The 15,104-nt window shown below is 35.4% G+C and overlaps 2 protein-coding genes across 7 annotated transcripts in view; one reads left to right on the top strand and one right to left on the bottom strand.

The window, feature by feature from the left end:
• Positions 1-1,877, top strand: part of LOC107601076 (leucine-rich repeat and calponin homology domain-containing protein 1-like) — a 51,697-nt gene extending 49,820 nt beyond the window's left edge. For both annotated transcript variants that reach the window (XM_016293097.1, XM_016293096.1), the window contains one exon: positions 25-1,877. In XM_016293097.1, the coding sequence (XP_016148583.1) occupies positions 25-138 (114 nt within the window). In that variant the 3' untranslated portion in view covers positions 139-1,877. The remainder of the gene's footprint in view (positions 1-24) is intronic.
• Positions 1,878-3,789: 1,912 nt separating this feature from the next.
• LOC107601075 (S-formylglutathione hydrolase-like) lies at positions 3,790-7,532 on the bottom strand. Of its 5 annotated transcripts, none has more exons than XM_016293087.1 (10): positions 7,460-7,511; positions 7,281-7,308; positions 6,953-7,033; positions 6,785-6,873; positions 6,412-6,510; positions 5,832-5,956; positions 5,562-5,681; positions 5,363-5,461; positions 4,518-4,685; positions 3,790-4,106 (listed from the first exon to the last, which is right to left on the bottom strand). In XM_016293087.1, the coding sequence occupies exons 3-10, from the start codon at positions 7,018-7,020 to the stop codon at positions 4,026-4,028; spliced, it is 849 nt and encodes a 282-aa protein (XP_016148573.1). In that variant the 5' UTR covers positions 7,021-7,033; positions 7,281-7,308; positions 7,460-7,511; the 3' UTR covers positions 3,790-4,025. The 5 variants fall into 5 exon arrangements, with proteins under 5 accessions (XP_016148573.1, XP_016148575.1, XP_016148572.1 ...); XM_016293089.1 differs by having other exon boundaries at positions 7,292-7,308; positions 7,460-7,510; XM_016293086.1 differs by lacking the exon at positions 7,281-7,308 and having other exon boundaries at positions 7,460-7,532.
• Positions 7,533-15,104: the final 7,572 nt, after the last annotated feature.

Here is a 15,104-nt window from a genome sequence, read left to right as displayed (position 1 = left end):
TCCTCTGTCAATCTCTCTCTCCAGGATAAGTTATGTCTGCCACATCATATTCTGGAGGAGAAGGGCCTGATCAAAGTTGGCATCACTGTGCAAGCTTTGCTAGATGAGACTTCGGTCAACGAAACACTCATCACATGAGTCACACAAACACAAGCAAGTCTCACTGACACACACTAATTCCTGTGGATGGACATGCACCTTGTGCTGCAGAAGTTGACCTCCACCACCAGACGATCTGTGAGAAATTCCTTGGACAGTGTCCATTTATTTCTATTAGAACAGATGATCCTCAGCTTGCAGGTATATGCTTATGTTTTCCTCACTCTCTTTACTTTATTATTTAGTACTGTTATCTGATCACTGTTGCCCAGGCCATAGTCGTGTAAGCAAAATCAGCTCAAAACTAGCTCGAGATATGAAATTCCTTTATTTAATATACATTTATTTATTAAACAGTTAGTTGAGGGATATACATAATTGTGCACAATTCCTGATGGATCTACCTATGTTTAGATTATATGATATTTGTTTTGGGCCTTTAGTGATCTAGATTTAAAACACCTGTCCTCCCAGAGTCCTTCAATAACCACATTTTAACTTGTGTTTGGGAGACGTTGATGTTTTGTCTCAGGGGAGGTGTGGCCTCACTATAGTTTCCTACAGTCTCTGCTCTGCTTACCTGTCAGTCAGGTATGATTTCACTAAAAGAGTATGTTTGAGTGTGTGGACAGTAGAAAACATACCTGACTTTTGTTTTCATTTGTGTATGTGTAATCGATATCTTGAGGAGAGTATTTCTTTTGGGAGAGTGAGAGAACGAGAGCACATGTTGGCACTTTTTGTATGTAAGTTTGTGTATCAAAGAACATTTTTTCTCTATTATTTTACTTGTGCATATTTGCTTATGGAAAGTCCGATGTCCAAAGCTTCAGCTCCTCACAGATTCAGCCATGAAACAGACCAAAACATCTGAAGCTGGAGATTATTTGACAGTTGCCAAAATCATTTTCTTATATCAAACCGATTTACAAACATAATCATTTTATACAGTTTTTTAAATGATTTAAATGTATTCTTAAAAGAAGAGTTTTGTATTTGTAGAAGGATTTGTAATGTGATATTGGTGTGTGAATGTGTAAAATGTACAGAACGTTTATATTTGATGTGCTTATTTTAATATGTTGATTTGGTGTTTATTTTACGTAAAGCACAATTTATTAATGTGAATGGACGAGGGAAAAAACAACTTATCTTCTAGGTTATTATATGAAAGCAGTTATAACACTTCCATATGTCATTTCAGAGAGACTGTTGGCTGTAATTATTTATTCATGACAATAATTTAAATGCATTCAGTACAAATACATTTACAAGGATTATCTCTGTACTGTAATTGCCAACAAAATATATTATCTGCTCTTAAAACATTATTATACTGTAGCAAATATTAGGGACAAAAATCTGGCCAGAAGCTTTTAAGTTTGAACACCAAAAACATGGTGCATCATGGGTTAAAATGCTATCTTAATCATATTTATACTACTTCCTAGATTTTTTACACCATAAACCTGTCATAATTTGTTTAAAACAAATGGGGAAAAAATGAAAGTGTGGATTAGAAAGTGTAATTTTAGAGACATTTGAACAGATAGCACTTAGATTTTGGTCTTTGGTGGTAGCTTTACATGGTATTTTACAAGCCTTTAATGTTGCATTTCTTTAAAAATTCATGCATAGTTTAGACTGTAGTCGCTTCCTATAAATTCACTGCTGTATCTTTTAAGAAATTCTGTTCTTAGGGTTGTCCTCAGACATTAAAGGGGTCATCGGATGCAAAATTCACTTTTGTTGTTGTTTGAACATAAATGTGTGTTGGAAGTGTGTGTACACATCCATCCTATAATGATAAAAATCCACCCAGGGGTTTATTAAAAAAATCCCTATCTATTCTCAAATCAGGCCGTTCTGAGATTACTGTCAGAATGACGTAATTCTGCGCAGGCACCTCCCACGATAGTTGATTGACAAGGCCGTCTTACCTTAGACCCGCCCTGAGTGAGCTGTGGGTTGTCCGCCATTCGACTCGGGTGCAGGGGAAGACAAGAATGTCTCCGATTAAGCGATTGTAGGTGTTTTGTTGCTGGATGTAATAATGAGCATAGCAGTCGTCATTTACTCCTGACATCTGAGCTGCTGAAGACGCAGAAGATTAACATTACTTTTGTTTTTGAAAGTAATGCGCCGATCCCCGATCTGCCTAAATGTGTTTAAGTTCGCGCTAATCATTCATGAGCCAGCTTCATCTACAGAAGTGAGTATAAGGTTTTTTTTTATTTTATTTTTTATGAATCTTTGCAAAACGCCTTTCCTAATATGTGCTAGTTTCGTGGCTGAAGTTTACAGTCTGCTCGTCACCCCACGGAAGAGAGAGGTGGGGTCAGCAGAGCTCATTAGCATTTAAAGCAACATGGACTAGAACGGCTTGCTGAAAACGGCTGATTTTGACAGTGTAAAAAGGGTGTTTTTTACACTACCATTGAGAAATTTTAACCAAAGTCTGTTATAGATTTCAAGACCCTAAAGTATATCAACTTGTGGAAAATGGGCATCCGATGACCCCTTTAAAAACACTGAGTTGAGGTTTATTGTTTATATTCATTCAAGTACAGTATCAAAATGTCTGCTACAGTGTGGGCAAGTTGTGCATCATTACTGTACTGTCAACATTCCCCACCACTTCACACATACTAGATAGAGGTTTAAATGCAGATTTGATTTTGAAACGACAGTTTTTTGCACTTTACGTATTTGGGACTGTCTTTTTGGCAACTGGCAAATATTATTTATGCATGGTATTATATTACAGTATTTGGGGAAAATATCAGCTGATCAGATCACTCTTGTGTTTGATAAATCGCTTTAAAATGGGATACAAATCTTTAACTGCTGAATGTCATGAGGCTATTTTGTCTACTTTGATGTATAAGGAGAAAAGGCTTGTACTAAACATTTTTGTATTTTAATTTTATAAATAAGAATTATTTTTCCATGTCTTATCAGTGTTTGGGATTTTACACCTTTGTAATCCTGTGAACTTTAAATGCATGTTCAGTAATGCTTTTGGGGAAAAGCATGCATGTCACTCCACCTTTTGCCTTAACCTCTGCAAATAAGGTTTATTTTTACCAACTTCTACCAGTAAATACTTTCACCTTCAAAGACTAGTTTGTTTCTTAAACATTTAAGGTATTGTAGACATGACAATAATGGTGCTATTATTTGCCAAACTACATTGATCCAATGTCTGAACCATTTAGCCTGCTTTATTTAATGGAAACGAGGGTTTGTTAATAGCATTCTGAGTAATTGTGTGCAAAGGAGTCGTTCACAAAATTAATTTACACAAATGCAGAAGGGACTTTGATAATTCACTGCAGAGCAACAAATACAAAATCACAACCAAATGCCTTTATTTAAAGAAATGTAATGTCTACAGCTAAACATCACCCTATTCATTTTTCTGTAAGAAAATACAGAGTTGGACTGCAGTTTGAGAGCCATTCACCTTCAAAGACTAGTTTGTTTCTTAAACATTTAAGGTATTGTAGACATGACAATAATGGTGCTATTATTTGCCAAACTACATTGATCCAATGTCTGAACCATTTAGCCTGCTTTATTTAATGGAAACGAGGGTTTGTTAATAGCATTCTGAGTAATTGTGTGCAAAGGAGTCGTTCACAAAATTAATTTACACAAATGCAGAAGGGACTTTGATAATTCACTGCAGAGCAACAAATACAAAATCACAACCAAATGCCTTTATTTAAAGAAATGTAATGTCTACAGCTAAACATCACCCTATTCATTTTTCTGTAAGAAAATACAGAGTTGGACTGCAGTTTGAGAGATAGTGAACCAGTCAAGACATGGCTCCGATGTCATTTCCAGCTGTGTAGATACTGTAGGTTTCGTTATGATCTGAAAGGCACAAGGGATGGTTGCCATACTCATGACGCACAGTTTCAGGCATTCAGATATTTGGCATGGTGCTTGATGTGGTCGTTGATGAAGGAGAAGATGAAATAGTAGCTGTGATCATAACCCTGTTAGAGCAAATGAAACAAAAAGACTGAACCAAAGAGTGCTGATTTTGTCTTAAAATATATACACACCATTATAAAGGGTTAAACATGTATATGTAATCATGAGTCCTGAATTGGTTCTAGTTAGATTTGTTGCATTAATGGAAAATCGATTTAAAATATTCAATTTAAGTCAATGCATTAAATATTCAGAATACTCAAGTCAATGTATTTAAATCCAAAGGCCTGTCCAGGCATCAGTCTGAGACCACAAGTGAAAATGCTTCCATTTCTTTACCATTTAATACAGAAATATTCAGCATAATCATTTTTGTGAAAAAAAAAATTATTCTATCAGCACAAAACATCAAGGTACTGTTTAATCAACTAGACTTCCCTACATGTAGTTCCTTTTCTTGGTTCAGTACTGACCTGCTGAAGGCGGAAAACAACAGGAATTTTCTTCTTGGAACAGGCAGCGATCAGATTGTCAGGAAGCAGCTGACTGGCAGATAAGAACTGGTCATCACGGCCTTGATCAATCAGAACATCAAGCTCAGGCCCGGAATATGATTCAGCTAATACAGTAGCATCATACGACTGTGGAGATGACAGAGGAAGACAGTTAAGATAAAGCGATTCCTGCTGTTGGACAATGTGGTGTGCTAAGGTTTAAAAAAAAAAAAAAAGAAAGTTAAATCAATGATTAAGAAACAAGATATTACACACTGCTATATACACTTTAACGGTTTGGGGTCGGTAAGATTTTTTAAATGTTTTTGAAAGAAGTCTCTTGCTCACGAAGACTGCAGTTATTTAATCAAAATACTATAAAACAGTAATATTGTGAGATATTTAAAAAATGTAACTGCTTTCTATTTGAATACATTTTAAAATGTTATTTATTGTTGTAATGGCAAAACTGAATTTTCAGCATCATTACTCCAGTCTTCAGTGTATCACGAGATTCACGATCCTTCAGAAATCATTCTAATATACTGATTTGCTCAAAAAATATTTCTTATTATCAATGCTGAAAACAGTTGAGCTGCTTAATATTTTTTGTGGAAACCATAATACTTTTTTTCCGGATTCTTTGATGAACAAAGTCCAAAAGAACAACATTTATTTGAAAGAGAACATTTTTTTAACTTTACGGTCACTTTTGATTCATTTAATGCATCCTTGATGAATAAAAGTATTAATTTATTTCAAAACAAAAAAATAACCATTCATAAATGACCAGAGATTTACGAACGGTATAAACCATCTCTCACCTCCCAGGTGGACTTGTCAGGTCCAAGATAGCCAGAAAAAGCTTTCTGTCCCCATGCACATTGTATAGGGTTACAGATGGGTGCAAACGCTGACACTGACTGAAACAGGCACATGTATAAAAAAAAAATTCAGACTGAATATTTAAATATCAAACAACTAAATGAAGAAGCAGTATATGTAATGTCAAAAGTGCCATGCCTTATATTTCCCAGGATTCTTAAGTGCACAAATGAGAGCACCGTGGCCCCCCATGGAGTGACCAGAGATGGACATCTTCTCCGGATCAGCAGGGAAGTTAGAATTAATCAGCCGTGGGAGCTGGGAACAAGAGAAAGGTGATGAAGCCATTGAGTGTAAAAGCCAATGTTTAATATTTAACTGTAAAAGTCTTCATTTAAGTGCTTATTAGAGTTTCACTTTGTTATCCTAGTGACTAACTAGGCTTTGGAACATATAAAGTACACACACCTCTTCGGTGACATACGAGTACATGCGGTAGTTGGTCTTCCAGGGCTCCTGGGTGGCATTGACGTAGAATCCTGCACCTGTCCCAAAGTCCCAGCTCTCATCCTCTCCTTCAATGTTACAGCCACCTGACCAGAGCAGAATCATCATTTTATGAAAATGTGTTAAGTGTTAATGAAGCTATATTAGCATTGGTTGGCTCAAATATTTCTGATCACGAAATAACAATAGCCAGTGGTTTATCACTTTCTTATCTCAACAGTACAGACTTATATAATATAGTAATAATTTACATTTGGTTTATGCATTAATTGGCATTTTTCCAAGCAGTTGAATGACTTGAAACTCTAGCCCCTGACCTAAACTGGGAAGTCACAGTGCTTTTTGATCCTCAGGGGAAACTTATTTGTTTATCTATATGTTGCAGTAATGCATTGACCTCCCAAGGGACCTCAGTTTCCATAATTATTATATTTTGGCCCATGAACCTCAAGGATTAGGCTGAGCAGAAGCCAGTTATAGAGCGTAATCCCTTCAGAGATGCACCAGCAAGACTGTAAACTGAAAATGTTCAGATGTTTACGTGGACTGGTGTCTGGGGCTACAATGATGATCCCATGTTCAGAAGCCGCCTGCTGGCTCCCTGCCTTAGTGATGAAGTTTTGCTCTGTGCATGTCAAACCTACAAAACACAGTGGATGGTACATTTTTTGATGATACATTTTTTAAGGACAATGCTGGCTGTGTATATAATGCATATTGTTGGCTTTTTGACAAATTGGCTTTATTTCTCTGGATAAAAGTGTCAGTTAAATGCATAAATGTAAATAGACATAGGCCACAACATTTGTCCAATTTATAACGACCTAAACTTCAGTATGCAGTATACAGAAATAGTAGCTAGACTCATTCACTCAAACAGGCCTAGAGAAGAGAAACGAAATGAAGTCAAGCACCTGAAAGCCAATAGAACACTGGGCATTTGGAGCTCTCGGCCTTGGGAGGAAGGTAAATGGCGAACTTCATTTTGCATTTTAATTCGGAGCTGGAAATAACAGTTTATGTTAAGAGCAGTAAAGTGAACTTTTCATTCAGGCGTTTTAATGAAGCGCAGTCTCTCTCACCTGTCATGCTCGAACACTTTCTGATATCCATCGCTGCACTTATTAGAAGAAACTTGCGTTAATGCCATTGCACTGTTTACTCTGCTGAGAAAAATCAAAGTTCCGAGTTATGAAAGATCATATTTCATACATAATCACTCTGCACTCGCATGCAAACATATGCACGAACATCACTTCATGATGACATCCATGCATAAAGAGTGATCTTTTTAGTTCACGTTTCATGTTTCTGAACACCATTTGAGGCTTGTTAAATAATTTTGTTAAACGATTCATATTTAACACTCTGGACTCATGGAGTCTGCGCATGCGCACTGCAGTTACTGGCCTGCCAAACTCAGCACTGCTTGAAGGATCTGCAGAAAACGACCAAAAGAAGCACTTCAGGACGTTTGAAATAATGCCAAAACTTGCGCTAAAGAAAGTTACGTTTTATTTGGCCCCCGTATAACACTCCTCATCATGCAAGATACTGGCCTGGATAGGCTATTGTTTTGTAGCACTTACCGCCGCAGCTAAACGACCCAGAGTTCAGTGTGACGTCAAGGTCAGCGTAAGACGTAAAGTCACGCCCCCTTACGTTTTTCTCGTATAGTCTGTGCTTCTATGTTTTGGCCAAAAAGGGGCGCTCGAGTGATATGTTTGTTTAATGTGTTTTTTTTCTTAAGTGTGTTGACTGAACATTGTGCGACCATATGAAATTACATTTTCAAACTTATATTTGTAGTTCATGAACTATATAATTGTGATCATGAAGTTAGCCGGTTTGTTTTAATAAATTAATTAAATGTAAAGGTCAAATTTATTGGACAGTGATCCATAATTTATTGAAAAGTAACATATTTTTACTCTCGAAATATATGACACTGGCCTTCGAGATGCATATAAACACCCTCTGACTATGTACTATTTTAAATCTGAGGATGATAGCTCTAAAACGCATCTCACATCTAAACATGCTTGCTTCTCTATATAGTATTTAAAAACCAGTCTGTCATTTGAGTAGGATGTCTAATTGCACACAATTCAGTAAGTGAACAGTGCATCTGCTAACGTTTTGAAGTGTGCAATCAATGAACACTTCTTTATAAGTGCATCTAAGACTCGAAGTACATCACATCTGAAAAGTTGAAGAAAAAAAAGTCACAGAACAGTGAGCCAAATGATCATTTTCAAGTGCTATTGGTAGAGAGAAAGTTGTTCCTCGGGGTTACATTTTCTGTAATTATACAAACGCAAAAAATTGAGTAATTTTTGCTGCACATCTGCTCCTTAGATTACATAATTTAGTTGGAAATGGATATTAATAATAATTTTCTCTCTCTCTGTATGTACACTTGCCATTAAAAATGTATCTTACATGATTAAACATGTTTGTACTTTGTTAATTATGACATAATACAAGGATGAACTTTTGTGAATGAGATTGTCAACAGAGGTCAAACCAAGCAGTCTTGGATATTTCTAATGATGTATAGTTACAAATACACAAAATAATGATCTTTAAAAAAGCATCATATGACCCCTTTAAATTAGAAGTTAATTGTTATGTTGTACCCTGGCGCATACTAACGAGTCAATATTAAGAGTCAATATTACTCTTTCATTTATAGTGCAGGATGTGCAGCTGAAAATAATATATCAGTGCCCAGCCTAACAGTGTATTGCAGGTAACATTACATCAGTTACAATAACGCTCAATTTTTTTGGCTCTACTAAAATCTTAATTTGTCTTTCATATGACTCCATTTAATTTCCCCATGAAATCCAATTATTTGTCATCAAATGTCCTAGCCGTATCGGCTCATTTATCCTTTTTATCGTTATGGGCTGTTAATGAACTTTATTCTTTTGGTGTCCTTCACTTCAAAACGACTTCTGTTTCAGTCACCTTAAGTACTGCCATCATTTATAAACCACTCCGTGTGATTCAGAACCTACTTCCACTGCACTGCATGCTAAATGTGATCAGGATGAAATGACAAACTCCATGGAAACATGTCACGATGAGCATCCTTTCTAAAAACGAAATAAATAGTAATGACCACATACGGCAGAAAATACATTAGTGGCCCCTTGTTAAAGACGAATCGCAGGCTGTCCAGACAATTACCCGAGCATGGAACGGAATGCTTACTTAATTTAACTGCAAAAACACAGTGTACTGAAGAACAGGAAGAACACAATCAATCTCTCCCCATCAGCTATCTGTAAAGGCATTTTACCTTCAACATGTTTTATTGTTTCCCTAATAGAAGCCACAAAATATTTAAGAGAGAAGTATTTTGCCTTATATGATAGCAGCTAGAGTAATCATTTGATCAATTATAATTCTCCAGTGTTCTAATGTTTCCAAATATTCACTGTTGGGTGTGTGTAAGCTTGTTTCTGCTATGGGATAAAAAAAATAATTAAATAAAAGTAATTGAGACTTTTCATCCCACAATTCTGACTTTTTTTCTTGTAGTTCTGAGAATAAAAGTCTGAATTGTGAGTTAAAAAAAATCGCAATTAACTTTATTTTTTATTCTGTGGCGGAAACAAGCTTCCATACATCTGGTTCAGGTCTTTTGTATGAGCTTTGTTAAAGATTAAAACTGTTTTACTCAAGATGCCTTCAAAGGAACAACCAAAGATGAGCATAACGAATTTCCATCATGTTTTTGGTCAAATTCCAAAAAGACAAAGTGCACTTCAAATACTCAAACGATTCACTTATTTAACCGCAAAAATGTAATTCATGCACTTGACTGTCAAGCTTTCCTTAGACTCCAATGCTCAATAACAAAATACGCTTATAAAATTAATACACTAAAGAGTGGAGTACATAGTTCATAGAGTATAGTAAGTAATTTGGGACACAACTATACTTTCAGTGGTACCACACTATAATACTCTTTATCTGGACACTCTATAACACCCTTTAAGGGCCATTGTCTGTAGTAAAACTTGCATGTTGTTAATTGGGCTTCACACATGCAGCATCAGTCAAGAGCCACAGTCTTTGGTTTCTAAAGGAACTTAGTCTGTTGAATGACTCACACATAATATATGAACACCAAATCTGTTTAGCTGAAAAGGAACTTGATCACACGTCCACCGGTATGAATAATCACTAAGGTCTGAATGGCTTACTGATTTGAAAGGCTTAATAATAGGCTACTCTCAATGTTCACACATTAGACAAAGGCTAACCTCCAATATTAAGATGAAGTGAGCTGTAATCACCCTTTGATACAAAATTACTTTTTTTTTAACTAAGTGATTTGAACTCATTTGTTACAAATTTAGCATAAGTACATACCGATGAAGCATGAAAAGAGTGAGATTTACAGCCAAGGTGACACACACTTGCAAACTGATTTGATTTACAGTTACACATCAAGACCAAGGCTTGTGATTTGTATAGAGTGCAAAAGAATGTAGTCTAACCTTGTGATGGTTAAGGTGGATGCCCTTATCCTGCCTAACACTAAATCATGTCTGACCACTGATCTATAATAGAGATTATATATAGATCAGTGTGTCTGACGCTTTCTTTCACTGTTGTTAAATGGATCTTCTTCTCTTTTTTTAACATTGTTTTTATTTAATCATAATATTTTCATTGAACATTATTTATTTTTATTTATTTTATTGCATTTTACTTTTCATTAAAATTAGATTTTTTTTTAATTATTTTATTGAATTATATTTCAGATAGTTTATTGAATTCTGCAGATTTAGGATTTAGGATACACTCATACTGTGATAAATTAAATCATTTATTTTGTATTTATTTATTTTACTTATTGCTGCCATTTAAATCTGTAGTTAGAATTTAGGATTTATAACTAACTACACTTGTACTGTTACATAATTTTAGCAGATGTGTTTATTTTTATTGAATTTTAATTTTTTTATAATTTATTGCAATTCATTTTTAATAGAATTGTCTTTTTATTTTTTATTTATATATTATTTTATTGATTTTTTTTATTGATTTTTAACACCACAACATTAAGTTTTTTATGAATTTAAAATATAATTTATTATCCATTTTAGAACATTAATTTCAAATATATACACATTTAAACTATCAATAAGATGTGAATTACCTGAAATAATACCACCATCCTCTCGTCTCTCTCAGCTCTAAGACTGATCACCTGAGGATAAGAGCACAACCGAAAAAAGGAAATGACATGGTCACGTGATTCACCGCTCTTGCCGAAACTGTGAAGATCAGAACCGGCAAGGGGCCTTTCCAATGATAAACCATTTCAATAGATTTATTTCACACTGAGCTATAGCCTGCACTCCAGCAATTTCCAAATGCTCTGTTTTTGAAACTGAAAGCGTGTTATTTTCTTGGCACTCTCAAAAGAAATATGAAGCAGAGCTGCACGCAGAAACTAGCCAACTGGCCTTGACTGCACATTAATCTTCCGCAGATCTTTGATTTTAAGAACACGCTCTAGAATTATGATGCTTTTATGGTGCGGTTTAGATTACAGCTGTAAAAACCAATAAAGTACTTAGAAACTGTACCCTAGCAGAAAAAAAGCAGAAGGTCAGAAAAGCTGTGGAAACATTACCGCTGTGGGTACCTACATTCACCCTGAGAGAGTATATATCTCACGCATGTCATCTGCTATGAAAAAATGAATTTACACAGTATGAGATACACATAATACATCTTTAAGTGGTGAGAACCACTTTAGATCAGTCCTGTATCACAATAGCTTTAGCATGCTGAGTGTCTTCAGCTATTATAACCAACATATTTATGTGCCTGCAGACCGTATTACTCAAATCAAGTGTCACACGTGCTTATTAATGAAAAATAGATGTGCACTGATAGTCAATTAGCAAGCTGACTAGATAATCATCCCATCAGAGAGATGAAGCTATCATAACAGCTTAAAAAATCGACGTGGGTCAGGCATCCAGATGTGGCAAATGCTTCATCACCGCTGTGGTCAGTGAAAAGCTCAGCTGAGATTTACTGTCAGTTTCTGGCTGGATCAGAGGCATCCAAGATCATTTCATCTACTACCTGTCAGTCTAAAAGCAATTTAACACATGGTAAGAAAGGGAAAGGGTGGAGAAAAGGAAGGCATAGAAGATTAAAAAGAGGGAATTTGTTTGTACACTCTTAAAAATAAAGGTGCTTCAAAAGGTTCTTCAAGCGATGCCATAGAAGAACCATTTTTGGTTCCACAAAGAACCATTCAGTCAAAGGTTCTTTAAAGAACCATCTCTTTCTTACCTTTTTATAATCTGAAGAACCTTCTTTCACCACAAAGAACCATTTGTGAAACAGAAAGGTTCTTCAGATGTTAAAGGTTCTTTATGGAACCATTTAGACAAAAAGGTTCTTCTATGGCATCGTGAAGCACCTTTATTTTTAAGAGTGTATATGGTTATTTTGGAATTTTAATTGGAATAAACTTTTTCGCCTTTGTTCCTTGACTCGGTCCTGCCCTCTTTTAATGAGCTTCCCATGTATCACGGAGGTGATTTATTAATAAGGATTACAGGGCATGATGTGACATATGTAAATAATTTAGCATCAGCTCAAACAAGGGTTTAGGAGAACCACAGAAAATACATGAAAGGAGTGTGAAACAGGGTTCATTCTTTACACGTGCCTCTTATGCCAGCTTTCTCTCTCCCTCTCTTTTTCACACACTCTCATTTTTGAGCAGCTGTGACAGTTGGCATTTCATACTTAAAGTTCAAAGAACTTTGCATTGAGCCTGACTTTCCCATCTCTCTCGCTCTTTCTCTCTTTCACATATAACTCTACCCCTGGAGGATTGATACTTACACTTGTCTAGGTGGGCGTACTAGTTAGTTCTGGGTTAGATGAAGCCCTCCGGCATGAAGACTAAACTGTTTACAAAGCGTTCTTTAATTGATTTAAATCACTCTGTCTGTCTGTGTGTGTGTGTGTGTGTGTGTGTGTGTGTGTGTGTGAGAGTGATTCCATGTGTAGGTGTGTTTTGGTACGTGTGCATGTTTTTTGGGTCAGTGAATGAAATGAAAAAAAAATAATCTTAAGGTTATTTAATTTGGAAGAAAATGCCACCCACACGTCTTCTGATTCCCAGCAGCCACGGCTGCACCTTGCTGATTAGGAATTGCGCAGGTGCCAGTCATATCATAAATGCCTTTGTGACACAACCCACGCACAGATTAAGACACACTCCAGATGCACACAAATACTCAACTTGACATTATATATTTATATGTACACCTATATGTGAGGTTGCATTGAGTGTTTGATATATAGTTACATATGTAATATTAATATATATGGCTCTTCTGAGCCGTTTTAGGACAGTGGTTTTCAACCATGGAACCTCAGCAAACTTCCAATTAATAATTTAAAAATAATTAATTATTCAATAAAAAACAATTATTAAATATAAAAAGCCTAACTTAATAAAAATGCTAAAACTCAAAAAAAAAGAAAAGGTAAACTGAAATCATAGTTTGTTCCTCTAAATAACTTGTATAAATATTATGGATTCAAAAACTGAATCATGGTTAATTATTTTAATACATCAACACTCCAAGTTTTTGGTAATGAAAAGGCTTAAAAACAAGCAATGTTGTGATAATTATAGAAATGAGGTGGGCCCTCACATCAAATACTTTTTTTGAGAATTATTGATATATACTTTATACTTAACTAATAGTATAACTTATTTATTTCAAATTTTACTCAAGCATTATTAAATTAATATTTCTATGTTGCAGAAAGCTATCTACAATACTGAACAAGTCAGTATTGAAGAAATTTTCCATGTATTTTTTATGTACCATTTTTTTCCCTTACACAGTTTTCTCACGCAACTGCAAAAAACATTTATGACCCTGCGGCTGATGGAACGTGACTTTTTCTCACAACTGAGTGTTTTACAGTGTACAAAAACATTCATTCATATTCATGACTTCTAGTGACTCAGGGAAGACCCGGCATAATGGAAATACTTTCTGTGTCCACTTCTGTCCGCTCAATGGAATGTCCAAAACCTAGTGTAGAACAGTAATGACAGAGTCTGTGCTCTTCACTTTGATGCTGTTGTGACATTTAATGGAATCTCTGGCATATATTCAGCTCTTACTATTATGTTTTCAACACCGTTATGTTGAAAGGACAGTACACTGTTTTACTCTATCCAGGCTAACCGGAAGGCTAATTTACAACGTCTTCTCTCAGGATTTTTCTATAGGGTTGTAGAATAGCATTTTTTTGTTTTCGAGTTATGTTTATCTACCATGGTTTTATGAAAATGTGAATTCCTGCATTTTAATACTACAAAATGAACAGCTCCATTGTCCTCTGAAATTTTTTTGCCACATTCATTTAAAATGTAGCAATTCTTACAGTCACCTTGAGTTATTCGTGTGCAGTGTGGCTTAATCTTTGCTTGGCCATTTGTTGGGATAAACAGGAAAGTGTGTTCAAGCGCCAGCAAAACAGTGTAAAGAAATAGTCTTTGTGAGAAGCAGTCAATCAGCAGAAGTTAAAAGCAGCTTGTAAGTGTATTTATTTCTTGTCTCAGTGTTTAGCGCAGTTGTCATTGCTAGGAAACACTTGTTTTGTTTACTGTGGAGACGTGCTGAAATGGCGTTTGGTCTCGTACTGTATCGCGTATCTTGTGAGTGTCGTGCGCTTTGCTTGGCCATTTGTTGGGATAAACAGGAAAGTGTGTCCAGCTGAATTCAATTTGAGTTTTGTTAAACAAATTAAAAAGAAGCTTAGTTTACCGCGGAAGCAGTCGCGGCTGCGGTCGTGTGAAGACCGAAGAGTGTAAAGACCATCGACTCTACCGTGCGACTCCACCGGGCAGGACACCGGCAAAGGACACAAGTATCGCTTTTTATCTCTCCTCTTTCCACTTCTGTTTCAATTTTTTTATAATCTATTTCTTACTATGTGTCAGTGTTGCCTTATTTTTTTAGGATTACTGATGAACTAATGTACTTTGATTTGTATTAGTTATCTATTTTAGTTTTAGTTACAGTTGTAGTAATGTTGTCATTTTATTCGTTTTTTAATTATGTCTATATAGGCTTTTTATTAAGTTTTACTTTTATTTATTTTGAGTTATTTCAGTACTTCAACATACAAAATGGAAATGAAATAATATATATATAT

This window comes from Sinocyclocheilus grahami, unplaced genomic scaffold, assembly GCF_001515645.1.
Source record: "Sinocyclocheilus grahami isolate Dianchi unplaced genomic scaffold, SAMN03320097.WGS_v1.1 scaffold298.1, whole genome shotgun sequence".
Taxonomy (NCBI): Eukaryota; Metazoa; Chordata; class Actinopteri; order Cypriniformes; family Cyprinidae; genus Sinocyclocheilus; species Sinocyclocheilus grahami.
This window is presented reverse-complemented; position numbering and strand designations above follow the sequence as displayed.

Bases quoted from the DNA above. Each gene is read 5' to 3' on its own strand.
- LOC107601075 (XM_016293085.1), bottom strand. From the start codon at position 7,416: ATGATGAGGAGTGTTATACGGGGGCCAAATAAAAC. The intron at 6,511-6,784 runs GTGCTTGACTTC...TGTGTTTTGTAG, and splicing joins AGTGTTCTATTGGCTTTCAG to GTTTGACATGCACAGAGCAA. The intron at 5,462-5,561 runs GCATGGCACTTT...TGCCTGTTTCAG, and splicing joins AGAATCCTGGGAAATATAAG to TCAGTGTCAGCGTTTGCACC.